This window comes from Paroedura picta, chromosome 3, assembly GCF_049243985.1.
Source record: "Paroedura picta isolate Pp20150507F chromosome 3, Ppicta_v3.0, whole genome shotgun sequence".
NCBI lineage: Eukaryota > Metazoa > Chordata > Lepidosauria > Squamata > Gekkonidae > Paroedura > Paroedura picta.
In genome coordinates this window covers 43,313,049-43,331,515 of record NC_135371.1, presented here as the reverse complement: position 1 = coordinate 43,331,515, position 18,467 = coordinate 43,313,049, and the positions used below count along the sequence as shown (strand labels likewise).

At 44.0% G+C, this 18,467-nt stretch overlaps 1 protein-coding gene across 3 annotated transcripts in view; it reads left to right on the top strand.

The window, feature by feature from the left end:
- Positions 1-18,467, top strand: part of NCKIPSD (NCK interacting protein with SH3 domain) — a 117,501-nt gene that overhangs the window by 58,805 nt on the left and 40,229 nt on the right. For all 3 annotated transcript variants that reach the window (XM_077325432.1, XM_077325434.1, XM_077325435.1), the window contains exon 5: positions 7,060-7,658. In XM_077325432.1, the coding sequence (XP_077181547.1) occupies positions 7,060-7,658 (599 nt within the window). The remainder of the gene's footprint in view (positions 1-7,059; positions 7,659-18,467) is intronic.

The window sequence follows — 18,467 nt, the reverse complement described above, 5'->3', positions numbered from 1 at the left end:
AAATAGTAGATTTTTTGAGGTGTGTGTATCTAAACTTGTTCACTTGGGAAGGTTTGTATGTCTGTCACAGAAGAAGTATGGATATGTTAGAAAATTCAAACAATTTGTGCCAGTTGATACAGTATATAGATTACAACAATGTAGAGAATTCATTTATAATCCTTCTTGCAGACAGGCATGTGCATAAGATGGTCACATTAGATTTTTGTTTAGATTAGTAACCTGGAGTGATCGCTCCTATTAATGGAATTGTAATTATGTCATGGGAATGACTGCTGAGTTTTCCCTTGTGCATTGGCTACTTTTCCTTAATTTTATCCCAAGTAGGACAGCCAGGTGTAATGGAAGTGCTTAGCAGTCTCCTCTCTTCTCACTAGGATGTGATAACATCATATATCACCAGGGGGAGCCCACTATTAATGCAATGATGGAGGTCTCAGTTGAGACTGAGCTTTCTGAGCACCTGTCCATCATGCTCTTTGTTCAGATGTATGGAGTTGGTACATTCTCAGGAATGGTGCTCTTTCAAACAAGAGAGCAGGCCAGCTACACAGATGCTAGCTGTTGGCTATGTGAAGACAAAAACTGGGAAAGAATGAAGTAAATGAAAATAAATAAGTTGTGCTGATCCAAAGCAGTAGCAAATAGCTGTTTGGGCCTGATACACTAAAGGCTTGCATGCTGTAGCTTGCATTCCTAAAACTAGATAGCTACTGGACAGCTCTTCATGTGCATAAAAGGGAAGTTGTTAATGAGTCCTGGAAAGTGGCTAAACCATGAGCTGTCCCCTGGACTTCATAGGATCTGGGGATTCTTAACTTTAATTGTGACTCTTTGGATAATTCTTGTCACAGCCGCTTTCTTTACAAAGTCCCCATTTAGTCATAATGCCTGGCCATGATTTGTTACTATAACCTTGATTGATATCCCGGATGAAGCACAGTTTAGGTTCCCAAGTGAGCTCTTGCCCTTCAAATGAAGGCACAGGAAGACATCAGAAACACCTGCCTGTCACTTTGCAAGCAAAATGACTGGAGAGATGAGGAATTTCCACTGCCTGTGCAGTTCAGCTTGGAGTAGTGGTTAAGAGCAAGGGTTTCTTAGATGGCAAACCAGATTTGATTCCCTGCTCTCACACATGCAGCTAGCTGGGTGACTTTGGGATTGTCACTGCAGTAATAAAGCTGTTCTGACAGAGCTATAATATCAGGGCTTTCTCAGCCCCACTTACCTCACAGGGTGTCTGTTGTGGGGAAAGGAAAGGGAAGGTGATTGTAAGCCACTTGGAGACTCCTCCTGGTAAAGGAAAGTGGCATATAAAAACCAACTGCACTTTTAAAAGCTTAGAAGTGCTGTACAAAAAAGGTAAAGGAGTGTGAAGCATTAATTCCTCACAGAGCCAGAATGCTTTAAGTGACACGCTGCTCCAAGGAATCTGATTGTTTATCAATTGAGCAGAGAAAGACTTCTGAACTGGTTACTCAGGAGAATTAATACGGAACTCAGCCCTGACTGAGAGCATATTAACATAGATAAGAGAACTGGGGGAAAGTTGAGAAGGAAGATTGAGTAGTTAGACAAAGTCTCCCATTTGGGCTATGAAGAGGGGATAGATCTTCTAGTAAGAGAAGAAATTTCCCTGCCCAGTTAATACAGGGAGATAGTTCTGAAGAGTGGAGAGATCCCTGGTCTTGTAGTTAGAAACTGCCTTGTGAAACCTTAAGAGTCAAATGAAATTCAAGAGGAGGAGTGCTGGTTTGAGAAGGGGGTGGGCATTGGATAGAGTGTACCAGCCTTCTGGAAACAAGAAGTGTCAATAAATGCTCGAAAGTGTACTGGAGTGTTTGGGAAACACTGGAACAAAAGCCTTTCATCTTAAAGATCCTAAGTCATGGGTAAAAGCTTGTGAAATTTTAAATAGGCTGAAACATATGAACAAAAGTCCATGTATATACTATTATACTTCTATATTGCTATATTGAATTGCCTCAGAACCTTTTCCCCTGGTTTCATCTGACCTTTTCCCTCTAGGTTTAATAAAATAATTTGTTAATTTAGAATTTAAAAATGCCTTTAAGGGCTATTTAAAGTTAAAGAGGGCTCTTGGTCCTTCCCTCAGGTTGCAAAATATCATAGTATGACATGACAGGGTGGGACAACCAAAATTCTTCAGGAAGAAGAAAACGGATACCTATAGTGGCTCAATCAGAAGGGGGTGGGGGGCAGAGGAGAAATCTTGCCTCTGAGGGAGGGAAGTGGACTGGAAGTGGACTGGGGTGTCATGACAGTCATGTGCACAGCACACGTATCCACTTACCTTGCCTGCACATACATGGGTTAAATAAAGCTATAATGTTTCCCCAAAAACGTACAGTATGTCAAATAGCTGTTTTACTATTAGGTGATAAAGGATTAATTGTATGCTGCTAATGTATCATTTCCATTGAATTGGTGGGACTTTGAAGGCAACATGCATTGGATTGATCTGTATTTTTTATCTTATTTTGAAATATTGTTCATAGTACACTTCTGCAGTTAAAATTAACCCTCATTCCTTCCCTAATATGGCCCTTGAACCTATTTTTACTAAGTAAAGCCAGCATATCTAGTAACAGGAAGCTTTGGAATAAAATGCACCCAAAAGGCCATTTTTCATTTTGTTTCTTATAAAGAGTTAATAACGGCAATTGTAAAGGAAAAAAGTACTAACCTTCCAAATTCCAAATGGCTCTGCCTCAGGGTATCTGAGGGAAGGCAAACAGAAAAAGATAAGCATTCATTACTGAGCATAGATGATCAGGCATGCTCAGAGAATTACAGGGTCTCACCTGGACATGAAAGACAATTCATAAAGTAGCTTTGCTATTTGTGAACCCAAACACAAATTAGGACCAACCCAAATGATTCAGAACATTGGGGGTTAGAAGGGGGTTGGGTCCTGATAAAAAGGTGTGATTTTATTTCTTTGCTTTTGAATTTTACTTTGATTTAGTGTGGCTACAGACAGCTTAAGCCCAAACAAGGCTGACTCTGCATGGAACTTTTATTTCCTGCTTTCAATCCTGTTGAATTCTGATAGATTTGAACCCGAGTCTTTGTACTTCCCCCCTCCCTGACTTGAAACAGAAACCCATCTGCACAGAGTTGCGAGCAGGCAGCCGGGGGGGAGCCGAGACAAGTGGAGACAAGGACCCCTGATTTCACCCTCTAGAATTAAGAGAACTGCCTCCCGTGCTGATCTCTCAGCCTCTCCTGCCTCACAGGGGCTGAATCTGCAAGCGGATGGGCAGGCAAGCAAGCAGGGGGGGTTGTTTGGGGAGGAGCTGAGATGAGCGGAGATGAGACAGCAGCAGTCTCTCACAGAATGAGCCAAATCTCTGCTGCGAGAAGTGTGGATTCTGGAGCACGGTCACCTTAAATCTTAAAAAAAAAATCTTACAACCAGGAACTAGAAATTCTGTGAACTTGTGTCCGACCAATCAGGGACAGACTGCCTTGTTACAGTGTTGGAGCCATGAGGCAGGAACAAGTTATTTCGGGGAAAGCAGACAGCTGTATACTTACTCATGCCGATTTTTCAAATATCTAGAGTTATAGCCACTCCAGGATATCGTGGGAGAAAGGTAGGGTCACTCCAGATCAATCATGCTTGTTGCATATGAAAAATTTAAATCGCCCCAAATCAAAATGGAAATTATATTCAGTGTAGACGGCAGGGATTTAATTGACATGGGATTGGAATAAAAGCTCCGTGCAGATTCAGCCCAGGAGGCTTCATGTGTGAAAATTAAAGAACAGCCCAGTGCAAATCATTAATCCACAGTGCAAACTTGAAAGGCCAGCCTTGGATTGAAGATTAGCTGCAAAGGGGAGAATGTGGGTAAACCCTGGTCTCCTGTAGCCAAGTTAAGTTTCCCTAAGTGACCAGGATGAGCTCTAATGTGCAAGTTTGGATTAAGAAATACAAACCACCATTAGCTGCCATGTTTTCATAACACCAAATAGGAAATCTGCATAGTTACTGATAGCCTACTTCAGTCCACTGTGCACAATAAAGAGATCAGCTGTTAAGAGTTTTCTAGTGTTTCTTTCATAAACAAGAAACTACTTTGGGAGCTCAGAGATGTTGCTAGCCCTTCGTGCCTTTGTGTAAAACACAAGAGGACATTTAGGTACTTCACTAGCAATTAGAGAACTCTTTAAGAAAGGAGTGGGGATAGACTAGCAAGGTCTCTTCTCCTTTGGTGGAGGCTATGAGACTGATGAGTGAAATAAGAGTCTGATAAGGTAAGTGAGTACTAGAATCAACATGGTTGCTTTTGGGTTATATTATTCCTCCTTTTACAAATAAGGTTATTGGAAAGTTATTTGCATAACTGTTTCCATACATTATGCCCTACCTATGAAAAAGCTGACAGAAATGGCCAAGGTATCTGTAGTGCCCTCTGTTTTTGGTCGAGAAGCAATTAAATTCTGTAGAGGAAAAACACAATCAGAATTTTAAGCAAGAGAGCTTAGCAGAATGCCAGTAAGGGGAACTTAATACTGTTTTTTGCAGTTATCTTGGCTTATTGGCAGCTGAAAGGGAGAAGTTAGTGTGCAAGGGAAGTCGGATTCCACAAGTTTGCTGAAGAGAATAAACTGAGCAAGTTTTCTAATATATTCATTGGTTTTTGACATTAGATAGTAAACCTTTCCTGTTCCTGCAAAACTGCTAATTATCACTTAACAATGGCAGCCATTCTAGGCTAAATGTTTTACCTTACAGCAAAGATGTACAATAATAGAAGGGAAGATAAGAATGGGGTTCCCTAGAATTATCTTGGGCCACTTAATGGCTGGCTGAAATCTGCAGTCCACAGCACACTGAAACAGTGTGATGAAAAACTATTCCTCTCTATGACCCTATTTTGCTTGTGAATGGGCTCAGTTATAATGAATGACTTTCCCATTTCTGAAAATCATACAATTCCTGACCCTGTTCTGAAGTTTGGGCTAGCTTGTATTTCTGAGGATGACCCTGGGACCAGGTCAGTGCTCAAGGTTCCTTGCTCAGCCCTTCCCTTTGAGCTCCCTGTTCTTTGCACTCCGTCCATTTCCCCAAAGCTTTGTTGTGCTGATGAGGGGAGGCAATATAATTATGATTATTGAGGTGGAACACATCTTCTGGCATGCCCCCCGGGGTGGAAATGGCCATGACATCCATTGTCCTGCCGAGGTAGCATGCCAGAAGAGGCAGGGAGGCAGCTGGCAGAGGAGGCAGAGGCCGAGCCCGTGCCAGCGGAGTCTGAGGCAGCAGCAGAGCCAGCGGAGGCTGTGACAGTGCTGTCAGAGGCCTGAGGGAGCCCCAAAGGTGGCAGCCGCAGGGTGGCTAGCTGAGGTGGCAGAGAATGGCCGTGCCAGTGGCAGCGACCATGGAGGATGAGGTAGCAGAACCACAGCTGCAGGGGCACTGTAGGCTGCGATGGCAACACTGTAGGTGCGGAGGCTGCGTAGTGTTGGAAGTGGAGCAGTGTGTCCCGGGCTGGCTCTGAAAGTGGTGGTGAACCGAGCAGGGCTCAGTGCGGGGCCTGGCCAACTGCCCCCATCCTTTGTCTGCCTGCACTCCTGATAGGTGGCCAGGGTAACGGCAGTAGTGGAACACATGGGGCTCGGCACTAGCCCTGGCCGGTCACTGCCCTGTCCATCCCTTGGGGACCCCTGGTAGGGTGGTTGCTAGTGAAGGTCAGATTGTCGCAGCTTATGTGTTCCACATTTTCTGTGACAATCTGATTCTTGGACATTTTTTGTATGCAGGAATACTAGGCCTCCTGGAAAGTGATCTTAGTCAACTTGGACAGCCCAAGTACCTAAATAAGTTTGAGTGGAAAACGGGAAGGGTGCAGTAACGCAAAGCTGGGTGTAAGGTGGTGGGTGATAGTAGTTTGACTCCACTAGTAATAAGCTTGAGAACGTGTGTCTGAAGGAAGTTAATTTCTGAGTCTCCTTTACCCTTCCAGAAATTCAGAATCCTTACTGTTCAGATTAAGGAAAGTGCACTCAAAAATCCTCTTAAAGAAGTAGGAACTCCAGATCTTGTTTAGGATGAACTGACAGTCAACTTCCCATCATCTAGCTCAGTGATTTTCAACCTTTCTAGGACTCACCTGTAACTCCTATTTGACAGCAGAAGATTAGCTGAGCTGCAGGGATATGACAAGTCATATTATGCTGAGGGACTGAAATTATATACTTATGCCCAGGAAAGTGGATCGCAGAGGCAGGGACAGGAAACATAAGACAAGATGAAGAGGTGTCCCACAGGGCAGAAAAGGTAGGACAGTCATGTTTGGAGTGTCCTTCGCTTTTCATTCTTTTCTACTGTTGCCCACTATTGCCTTGACTGCTGCTTTGGGTATATTTGCAGAGAAAAGCCAGAGATCCGGTGCCCTTGCATTCTGTGCTGGCAACTGGCAGTTCCAAAAAGCTGCATCAAAAATGGCCGTCTGATAGACTCACAGCACTGCAAGTATCATCTAAGAATCCCAGCCCAACCCAGGGATTGAAGACCACTGATTAGATTGCTGTGAGTGGAGAATGATCGGAGGCATCTTTCAACCCAATATGGCCAGACTCCCAATGTACTGCTATAATGCAGCCAGTTTTCTATTCTCTTTTATTTCTCTCTTAGGGAGGGGAAATAAGAGATACATTATTCAGAAATAACAGATGTATGCTTCACATGAAAAATAATATCTTAACTCTGTTGGGGGGAAAACTCTTCCACCTCCAAGTTAACATTTTTCTGTAAAACACTAAGGTCTTTGAAGAGAATTCACGTATTTGGAATAGCTCCCCCCCCCCCCGCTGCCGCCTTGTTGTAAGAAGGTTAGCGATCAGGAATACTCAAGAGAGAATTAATACAATTTTACTTTGAGATAAGTGAGCCAGGGAGAGGAGTTAACTACCTTGGAAGCATGCACAATGAGCTTCTTAATGGACTTGGCTTCTGCAATTTGTGGTATTCCCTCCCTTTTCTTTTGAAGCTGTTGCTGAGACATTTTAATTGTTCCCTTTCAGATGCCGTTGAAATCACCTCTGGGTCAGTCTCCAGTGCCTCTTCCGTAAGCACAACTTCGCTGGATACCTTGTACACAGGCTCCACAGAGTCAGCTCTCCCGACAGCTACTCCCAGCCCCAGCAACACCCCTCCCCCTGTTCCCAGCAGAAGTGCGCACACAATGATATCACACAGCTTGGATATTAGTCCTGTCACTCAAAAAAAGCAAGAGAGTGCAAACAAATCCCCCCAGACCAAGAGGGCTGCCCCTCAGCCTCCCATGCAAACAGAGGCTCTTAATGAAAATGAGGAGAAGAGCAGGCAGGCCAAGGAAACGGTGCCAGCTGTTCCTGCAGAGTTAGGAGCCTTCGATGCCCTTTGCCTTGAAGATAAGAAGATGGCTGGTTTAGAGGCCGGGGCCCCGGAATCATCTGTCCTGGCGGTATCTGTGCCGAAGACAATAGGTGCCGAATTGATTGAGCTCGTCCGCAGAAACACAAATCTCAGCTACGAGCTTTCTCGAGTTGCCATAGGTGTGGTAATTGGCCACGTTCAGACATTGGTTCCTGCCATTAGTAGCATCATGGAGCAGATTCTCATCTCATTGGTGGAAAACAAGGTAGGAAAAATACTGACTTGCTGCCATGGGGAGACAGCTAGAGACAGAACACTAATAGTATCCTAAAACTGCACATATGTTGCATATAACTGGATTCCATAGGAAATAATTTGGGGGATAAGAAAAATTCAGATAAATGACAGGGAGGAATATAGTAAATATGGGGAAAGTTGATTCAAGTGAAAAGAACCCAAAAGTTCTCAAGTGTAGCTTGATCAATATAGGTTGAAGGGGGATGATTAAATGGTCTTACATAACAGTTTGGTAAATTGGAATTCCATTGTAAATTCTGTTGAGCACTTTCTGTAACTTGAGTGAAATAAAAGCCACGTTCCATCATTTGCCAGTTGATTACTATCTTCTTGGTTTTAAAAGGCATGCACGGGTGAAGGGAGAGATAGCAGAGTTCAGGAGCCAACGTGGTATGGTTGGACCAGGGAGAGATACACTGGAAGACACTGGTGCATGGGTCAATGTTTGGCATAAGAGGTCATAGGGTACCTGTATGACAGGCTCCCCATATTTTTCAGCTCAGAAACATAGCAGCTAAAAGGCAATCCCAATTTCCAGTGCATGGGTGGATGCAAGTAGGGATTTGCTCTTACCTGGTTGGGGACAAGTGGCGTCTACTTAAATCCATGGTGCCTTATTTGGAAAGAATGAACTAACTAGTACCTTGCAGAGTACACACTTACTGCCATACGTGTGTGTTTTTGTGTACTGGACAAGTTACTCTATTCAGACTTCACAAAAGATGACAGAAAGTTTTGGGGGGCATGAAAGTAGAATGACTGCGTGCATTACCAGTTCTGCATTGTTATTGTGCAAAAATGAAATTCACATGCTGTAAACAGTAGCAAAAAGCAAATGTGCTAATGAGACCTTGTTGATGTCCTTGTCAATAAAAAGCATTTCATATTAAGTCTTGGAAAGAACTGGGCACGGGCTTTAATGTACCTGGGATTTTTCCAGCCTTCATTGATATACAGCCAGCATTTTGTTGGTGCTTTGTAAAAACTGTCAATTGTCTGTTATAAAAGGGAAAATATTAGTTCCGAATGTACAAAAAGAGAATCATAAATAACATCTGTCAAGATCCCCTGTTCAAAATACTTCAACCTGAACTACTTTCTCCCCTAAATTCTCTCTGGAGAGAATAGTGTAATAGGCAGTCCATGCAGTACTTGGTAGATGTTCACATGCCTTCCCAATCAAATCCTTTGGTCTTTGTAAATCCGGTATACAATATAACATGCTTTCCTATTACAATTTCCTTTTACTGCTTTCCATTGTTCTATGAATACTACCTTCTTTGAAATGCACTCCTTTTCAGCCACTTGCTGTATATCTGTTCCATAGTTTATTTCCAATCCCTTCTTTTAGAACTCTTAAAATATCATCAAGCAGTGCTGGAACTGCCTGTTTCTTCCACACTGCATATATGCAGAGTACATTTTAATGGTCATTGAGAGAATCAGAAGTCTTTATTTAGGCATCTTGCTTTAGGTGGGAAAACAATCAGATGAGCTCCTTTCCATTATAAGCTGGTGGTGAAGAGAACTTCCAGTCAAGTTGCTAATATGAAACCTTTCATCTTCTGTCGTGCACTTCTACATTTGGGACTGTGCTTATGCAGTCTAGTCACTAAATGGTCTTTTAGAGCTGTTCTAGTACCTTTCTCAGTTTTTTACTGTTGAGAAACCCTTGAAATATTCTTCATGTTTTGAGAAACCCCAGAAGTGGCACAATCATGCAGAATATGGTTGGGAAGTATAGCTGCGTACACACCCACTCAGGATCCCTTCCCACTCCCTCAAACCCCATCATTGGCCGTTTGGGGAGAAGGGTGCAGGTCAATGTGATATTCATTCATTCATTCATTCATATTTATATACCGCCCTCCTCGAAGGCTCCGGGCGGTTTACATATAACAAAGTATACATGAAACCATACATATAATAATTATAACATTCATATTATTAATTGATATAACCAGGCAGAATCATAGAATCATAGAGTTGGAAGGGATCTGATGGGTCATCTAGTCCAACCCCCTGCACTATGCAGGACACTCGCATCCCAATCGCTCATCTACTGTAACCTGCCACCCGTTTGCCTTCACAGAATCAGCCTCTCCGTCAGATGGCTATCTAGCATTTGTTTAAAAATTTCGAAAGATGGAGAAAAAACCACCTCCCGAGGAAGCATGTTCCACTGAGAAACCGCTCTAACTGTCAGTATAACAGTATAACCTAAACAGTAGTAACTCAAACAGGTCCAGGAGTCTTAGTAGGTTTTGGGGGGTAGGGGACCTGCAGATGTTGGTTGGTTGGTCTGGCCTCAGCCAAATGCCTGGTGGAAGAGCTCCCTTTGGCAGGCCCTGCGGAACTGTTTTAGTTCCGTCAGAGCTCTAATCTCCTCTGGGAGCTCGTTCCACCAGGTGGGGGACAGGACAGAGACGGCTCTGGCCCTGGTCAAGGCCAGGCGGACTTCTTTTGGGCCAGGGACCATTAGCCAGTTGGTGGCCGCGGAGTGTAAAGCTCTTTTGGGGGCATAGGCAGGGAGGCGGTCCCTCAGGTACACTGGGCCTTGACCGTGTATGGCCTTGAAGGTAATTACCAGAAACTTTAACCTGATCTGGAATTCAACTGGCAACCATTGCAATTGATGAAGGATGGGCCAGATGTGGGATCTCCACTGTTCCTCTGTGAGAATCCTGGCCGCTGCATTTTTGACCAGCTGTAGATTCCGGGTCTAGACTAAGGGCAGGCCTGCATAAAGCGAGTTACAGAAATCTAGCCTAGAGGTAACCGTCGCATGGATCACTGTGGCTAGGTGTTCCGGGGCCAAGTAGGGCGCTAGTAGTTCGGTTTGGTGGAGATGGAAGAATGCCAGCTGTGCTACCTTGGTGACCTGGGCTTCCATTATGAGGGAAGCATCCAGGATCACATCCAGGTTCCTGGCGGAATGAGCCGTAGTGAGCTCTATGCCATCTTCACATGGGCCCTTCTTACCCAACCACAGGACCTCTGTCTTTGAAGGACCGAGCTTCAGACGACTCTGCTTAAGCCATCTCATCACTGCTTCCAGGCAGCTGGCTAATGTTTCTGGGGAAGAGTCAGGACAGCCATCCATCAGGAGGAAGAGCTGGGTGTCATCTGCATACTGATGACAGCCCAGCCCAAATTTCCATACCAGTTGTGCAAGAGGGCGCATGAAGATGTTAAATAGGATAGGAGAGAGGACCGCCCCTTGTGGCACTCCACAAGTAAGTAGTCGGCGGTTTGATGTTTTCTCTCCTATTGGAACCCTCTGTCCACAACCTCGGAGGAAGGAGATCAGCCATTGAAGGGCTGTTCCTCATATTCCGGCATCAAGGAGGTGGCGAGCAAGTAGCTCATGGCTGACTGTGTCATACTGTGCTGAGAGGTCTAGTAATATCAGCAGCGCTGACCCGCCTCGGTCTAACTGGCGACAGAGGTCGTCCATCAGGGCAACTAGCACTGTCTCTACCTCATGGCCAGGTTGGAAGCCTGACAGAGATGGGTCCAGGACTGAAGCTTCTTCCAGGAATGCTGTTAGTTGTTTTGCGACAGCCCTTTCCACCATCTTGCCCAGAAACACTAAATGTGAGACGAGTTGGTAGTTGTCAGGTTCTCGCGGGTCTAAAGATTATTTTTTCAGCAACGGGCATACCACTACCTCTTTCAATCCCTCCGGGAATTCTCCCATTGAGAAAATGTGGTCATAGCACCTGATAAATGTTTAACAAATTTAAAGAATGCATAAAAAATTAACTCCCACCCATTCAGGAAACTTTTCCAGGGCTGTCAAGAAACTCAGGATTTCACAAGTCCCGTTTGAGAAAACTGGTTCTAGGGGGAGCCCCTCTCCTGCAGAGTTCATGAGAGAATGTTTTCCCACCCAACAGTCATAAGCTCTGCCGGCAGGGGTCTGCCCGCCCTTTCCTCAGTCCTTTCTTGCCACTTCGTGGTTTGGATGTGTTCTGGTCTTTGTGGGTGTTAGACCCCAGAATTGTTTCCCTTGGAAAGGAAATGTCATTAAAAGTGCTCTTTAAAACATATGCCCAATACAGTACTAAGATGACCCAGTTGGATCAACATTTGCTTTGCCTATTTTATTTGGGTGAGGCCAAATACATGGTCATCTGCTTCCAGTTTACCCCATAAATTCACTCGGATTGACCTGCATGGTTTAAGGCAAGCTGTCTACCCTGGTGGTGCACAATCAGTCCATGCTGTCAAGATTACCAGCAAACCCCGACCATCTTATGAGCCTGCCTTTGAGCATCTCATTTCTGTCAGCTCTGGGGGCAGAACCAAAGTGTTGGGCTTGATCCCTGTCCCAGTCAGCTGAGCAGTGCTCATTGGAACCACCACATTAAAAGGCCCTTCCATAACAAGGCACAGAACAAGGCATTGTTCTAGTTCAAGGTTGTTCGACCCCCAAAGGGGTCCCTACCCCCAGGTTGAGAACCACTGCCCTAGAGCAGGGTTGACCAAACAGTGGCTTTCCAGATAACTATGGACTACAATTACTATGAACCCCTGCAAGCAGTTTGGCCACCCCTGCACTAGAATATTTAAAAAGTACCAGAAGAGAGCTTCTAGTGGCTGGCCTGTTCAAATGCAGTTTCAGTGTATGCCTGTGCAGAAGACACCTTGATGAACAAGAGATACAGGTAAATGCAACACTCTTTTATTGCTGCTGGCAAGCTCCAGGGGAAGTATTCAGAGACACATTCAAATATGGAAAACTGTTCAAAATTCAGATCAAATTGTAATCTAGTTAGCAATCCATAGTGAATAGAATTACTCTGTGCAACAGCAAAATTTCGCATAATAGTATCTAGCAAGCAATTACTTTTTAACTTGATAAAGATATGTTATTCATTTTTAGCCTAGATTCAGCAGAAATCTTAAATAACTATCTTCTAGCTGCTTTCTTCCCAACCTGTGCTCAATTTGTTTTAACTGATCAGAATTTCTGATCCATATTGGTGCTAAGTTAAAGCTACTCAGGGCCAGCTGTATCTTGATAAAACAGGCTTGAAAACTCCAACTAACATTTCATTTGGAAATTGTATAGATCTTTATTTCTTACGTGAGGGTATCTTTAAGCATCCTTGTTTTTCCTTTTGGTTCTGGCTCTGTACAGGAGAATAGACTGCAACATTTTCTGTTTGGAAGTAAATGAAAAAAATTTATACTCCTATCTCTGTAGGCTTACAGTGATGGAAAAGCCATTGTCCAGCATGCTGACTCCCATTTAAAGCAGGGTCTTGGATAACGACATTGACTACTGAATCCCAAAACAGAATGCATATCAAGTGGGGAGGGCTGGAACAAAAAGTTGGGGTAGGAAAATTGCAGCAGATGAAGTGACTTTCCCTGATTTTCTCCCCCCCCCCCCAAGTCTCCCCAAAGCAGCATTTTGAAGTGGCCCCTTGAATTGCAGCAGGGCATCTGAGAGAAAGCTGCAGTCTGTGGATAGAAATGCCCTTTGTTTAGTGAAGTCCTCCATGGGTTCCAAGCAGATGTACTTTGCGTCAGTGCTGCTCATACTGTTAATTCAGTGGGGGTGTGAGAAAACTGAGTTAACAGTTTTCTACTGTCTGGATGTGAATTGGCAGGACTGCATGAGTGTCATACAAGAGTATAAGGACGGTCTAATAATTAAAGCAAACAGAGAAACAGACCTATCCACTGGCAATATGATAAATAAAGAAAAATGTCCTATTTTTGTAGTTTTCCTTGTTTCTTTATTCTTTAGGACTTCTGTCAAAACGGAATCCAGGTAATCTCTGTTTTCAGTTCTTTCATCAGTGACAAGTCCTTATATATATCAATAGTATAATACTGGCCACAGGCTCACGTAGGTATGGGGATACCGTGTCAATACCTAGGGATACCTATGTGAGCCTGTGGCCAGTATTATACTATTAATATATATACGGACTTGTCACTGATGAAAGAACTGAAAACGGAGATTATCTGGATTCCATTTTGACAGAAATCCTAAAGAATAAAGGACTGCATGAGTGAACTGCTACTGTTTGTAAGCGTAAGGGTCAGAAAAGTAATGTTATACAGGCTTGCATATCTACACGTTATGACATGGTCCTGTGTGGGATCAAGCCCAATGGCTTCTTTGTGATAAAGTCCAAACTGAGCTGATGGAGGAGAGGTATTCCTCGTGTGGGACAGTGGTTAGGATATCGGGCTAGAACATCAGCTCAGCCATAAAGCTTGTCAGATGATCTTGGATCAGTCTTATGTGTTCAGCCTAGCCTTTCTCACAAAGTCATTGTAAGGATAAGAGAAGAAGGGAACCATATACCAATGTGATCCACTTGACACAAGGGTGTGTAAAAAGGTCATGGATAAGCAAAGGTCACTCCTGTATAATGTCTTTTGGGGAAGGAAAGCCAACTAGTGCCCATGTGGCTTGAAGACAGAATATCTAAGGTATACTCACCTCCAGAAAATGCATTGGGCTGGGCAGTAAATATGAGACAAGAAGATAACCTAGGTGATTAAGCAGCCACAGTAGGAGAGTTGTCAAGAACAGCCTTAGAAGGGGTGGGGGGGGGACAGATGAGCTAGAAGATGCTTTGATTCATGGGTTCTGGAGAATAGTGGGCTAGAAATATATACTGGGAACCAAAATGGGCCTTAGTGTATTTTTGAAGTATACAGATCCTTTTGGGAGTGTGTGATCTTTCTCCAGTGCGTAGACAGCAGCTTAGGGTACAGTATTCCTTTCTTAACTCTTTGTGCTATCCTGGCAGACCAAGGGCACTGTGAAGGAAAAGATTTTTTTCCTTGCAGAGTAAAAGATCATCATTGATTAAAGTTTCCCACTGTTCTGTACTAAATCTCTCACTCTTTTTTCAAGCTCCATATTACATTCTTTAATTAGTTGTACATTTTTTCTGTCCTCCTTTAAATTAAAAGTCAAAGCACTACTTTACTAAATCAATTTTAAAAGCCATTACCACAGACTTATTCCCAGTGTACTCTTTTGAAGAATGAATTGCTTGTGATATTTTTCATTCAGGACTTGCTTCTCTGTTCATGCAATTCATGGAAAAGAAATATTCTGTGGCACCTCTTGTCAAATTTCGTTCTGCCAGGATGTCCTAGTATGCATTTTACAATGGAAGTAATTCTCAAAAAAAAAAAAAGGGGGGGGGGGACTCGAACCACTTTCTTATAATTCACCCTTTAAGTAAGTGTGGGATGGAAAAGAATCTAGTCAAAAGTAATTCAGAACTGCTCCCTAATACATGTAAGAAAAAGCTTTTTAAAAATACTCATAGAAGTAGTCTTTACTGGCTTTCCTGCAGATTTTGGACTTCAGTTTGCTATTCTAAGTAATCTTTTAGTACCTCCAGTGCAGAAGATACAATAGAACATAGTTTCTACATGTTTCCACGTGATGAAGAGTATCCAGAGGCCTGCTCCTAAGATGTGCTACACTATTGTATGCTCAGTGGGTGCAGAACTGCATACCCCTGCTTGCACATATCCACCTTTCTCTGCACATCAGTAATGGAGCTAGGCATGTACTGGGGGGGGGGGGGATTTCTCTGTAAACATGAAGTCCAAAGATCTGAAATCTAAAAACCAACAAACAAAAAACAACAAGGAATTACAATCCCTCAAAAGACCAGAAATGGCAGTTTTTGGACGTCAGGTGCATGAGCATACAGTTCACCACACTTGCATATGCCATTAAAGGTAGGTTGGAGGCAGGTTGAAGTTGTGGATGGTCGAGCATGAAGCCTTGTGTTCAGTTTATCAAGTTCAGTTTATATAATTTGATATATGTGGTAAAAGGCTTTCAGATATTCAAACAGGAAATCTGTGAGTTGGCAGATCTACCTCTTGATACAGTATAAATTTTATATAGCCATCCATTGCTTTCGGGATGCAGAAGCAAGAAGTCATGCTGGTTAATCATTCCTTCCAAGCAAGTTAAGCTACAATTTAGCAGAGCTGGAACACAAGTCAGTTGATCAGTCAAACGTGTGCAAGGCCCTCTCTCTCTCGCTTCTGGACTAGCCAAAACTGTCTGCTCAACATGCCGCTGTTTCTCCTGACTGTCAGGGTTCGAGGGGTCCACTCCTCTTCTTTGCTCTGCCACGGTGTCGGCCGACGGGAAGGCAGGTCGGAATAGCACTTGAGGCAGATAGTCGACGTCTCAGAATGGAGTCCACTGGGAAACCCAGGCTGAAACTCCCGGGTTCGTGATAGTTTCTTGCACTATCTCGAACCCCACCTCCTCACTGACGCCGACCTCTCCCATTAAATAGCTTTCCTCCCTCGTATCCCCCGCCCACCGAACCCTTAAAGGAGAAGCTCCGGCGTCTTGCATCCGTCGTTTCAATCTTGGGCGGCTCCTTGCCCGGCCAAGACCGCTTCTCGCTCCTCCCCGGTCCTCCAAGCGCAAACATTGCTCCTCGTTGAGGACTCCCCCCGCCGAGGACTCCCCCAGACCCGACTCTGCAGGGTTGGATAAAGGTCCAGGTGATACGCCTCTCGTTGGTGAGTCCCCGGGTAGGAGCGGCGAAGTCGGAGAAACCCCGACACCTGACCTTTCTAAAATCAGAGTCACTACACTGATCACTTCACTGGATGGGATCCAGCCAGCCCTTCCACTTAATCTCATCCATTCCTCTTCTGTATGTATACCCCATCCTGCATGGTGTTTGTCCATGTAGGCCCAGCATAACTTTTTGGTAGTCAAAGGAGTCGACTGCTGTCCCTTTTTCTACAGTGGAAGATATGTCTGGATGCAACCCGATATCCCCTGTGAGGAAGGGGAAAGTTTACTGTTAACATTTTGCTGTTTGAGTATTTTGGATAAAGATCATTCCTTTGTACACTGTGCACATGTCCAGTGTTTTCAAGGGGAAATTGCTTAACATCACTAGTTTTGACCAGTTAATTATGGGTATGATGATAATTCCAAAGAGAGCTGTGTTAATTGGCTAGGGTAAAAACAAACTGGAATCTTGTGACCCTACGAGATATTTGTGTTTTCATAGAATTTTTAATTTTAAAACATTTCTGTCCTGCCTTTCTCCTGACTGCTTAACCCAGGTAGTTAATAATTTAAGTTATAATCAACACTACAACAGCAAATGTACACACACACACTTATACCCTGTGGCAGTCTCAGTATTTGAAAAAGTGCTTGAGGGGAACAAGAATATCTCAGCCAACTGCACTGCCAGATGAATCAGAATTGGGACCTTACAACATTTTTAAATGTTGCTTTAAATATTTCCTTAAAATGCTGCAAATTCCAGAGGCTGGACCCATGGATATCAGTGCTTTTAGTTTGGCTTTCATACTTCCACAGGTATGAAGAAAGGCCAGGCTTCTTTAGCCCTGGCTGAAAACACTGTCCCCAGATGATGGTGATGATGATGCAGTATTATATTATAGTTCGGTCTATATGATTACTAGCTGCAAAGCCCATTCCTAAGAACGAGCTTTGAAAGGGACCTCCCCCTCACTGGGCCGGCCGCTATACTGTGGGGTGGGAAGCGGTGGCCGGATTGCGTGTAAGTGTTCTGGAAGGGGAGGGGGGAAGAGAGCGCTTTCCTGCAGCCTGGGTGTGCTTGGCCCACGGCGGGGAAGCGCTCCCTCCCCACTCCCCGGCAGCCAGAACTCTTCTCTGCAGCAAGGTGCTGAGTGTGCTTCCCTGCCCCCGAGAAGCGCTCCCTCCTCCCCGCCCTGGTGGCTGGACCTCTTACCTCGGGCCCCACAAAGCTGTGGAGCGGCGGAGAGTCTGGCTCTAGCAGCCAGGCACGTCTGTGAGGTGAGGGGTGATGGCTTGGTGAGGGAGGGCGGGAGCTGTAGGGGAGGGCCAATCAGGGTGCAGCCGGCTGCACCCTGATTGGTCCTATTCCAACTCGGACAGCCAGACAGTTTGTCCCCCAAGGCTGTTTCACAAATATATATATATATATATATATATATATATAGGAACCAATGGATAAGGATATAATAGCAAAGGCCGCAGCTAGCACTTTTCTATAGCATTAGGTATATTGTTAGCTGTGAAGGTCGAAAATTAAAGTGTTTATGCTTGCAAATTTCATAAATATGCCAAATAGTATAATTTTATATGCCACTTTATAACAAAAAATATCTGGAACAATAAGACACTTTTAAAAATATGGCCTCAAAATTTGTAGAAATCTGTTGTTGTTTTTTCCTGCCGTACTGTATCAGAGCGTGGGTCACCTATGAATACTTGTATCCCTAGGACGCTAAATCTCTGCAATCAGCCAAAGATATTTACTGTGGAGAGAGTGCTTGATTCCTTGACAGGAATGCCTGATATGCAGCGTCTGTTGATGCAGTAGTTAACCCCTCATTTTTCCAACTCCCCTGCACATCCACAAGCATTTGTTCTTTTTACTCTATAAAATAGGTCTAGTTGGTAACAGGATTATAACTCCAAGGGTTGGGGTGTGGGGAAAAAATTACCGTTAATTACTGTATGCTCAGCCAGGGAGCTGAGCTTGCTCCTAAATGAAACACTAAGTTTTCAAAGGGACTACCCAAGAGAGTGGCTCGATAAATTGAATTAAGTGTCTGTCTCACTCGGCACTGTTAATCTGGGCTGGGGTCTCCTGGGGTGTGCTGTTCAGATGACGACCCCTTCTGTTACATTAGGTTAGTATAGGAGCTTTATCACATTCTCATCAGCAGAGAGAAAAATATAGTCCATTTTTTTTAAATTGTGTAGGGCTGCAGGGGTGCTGTGCTG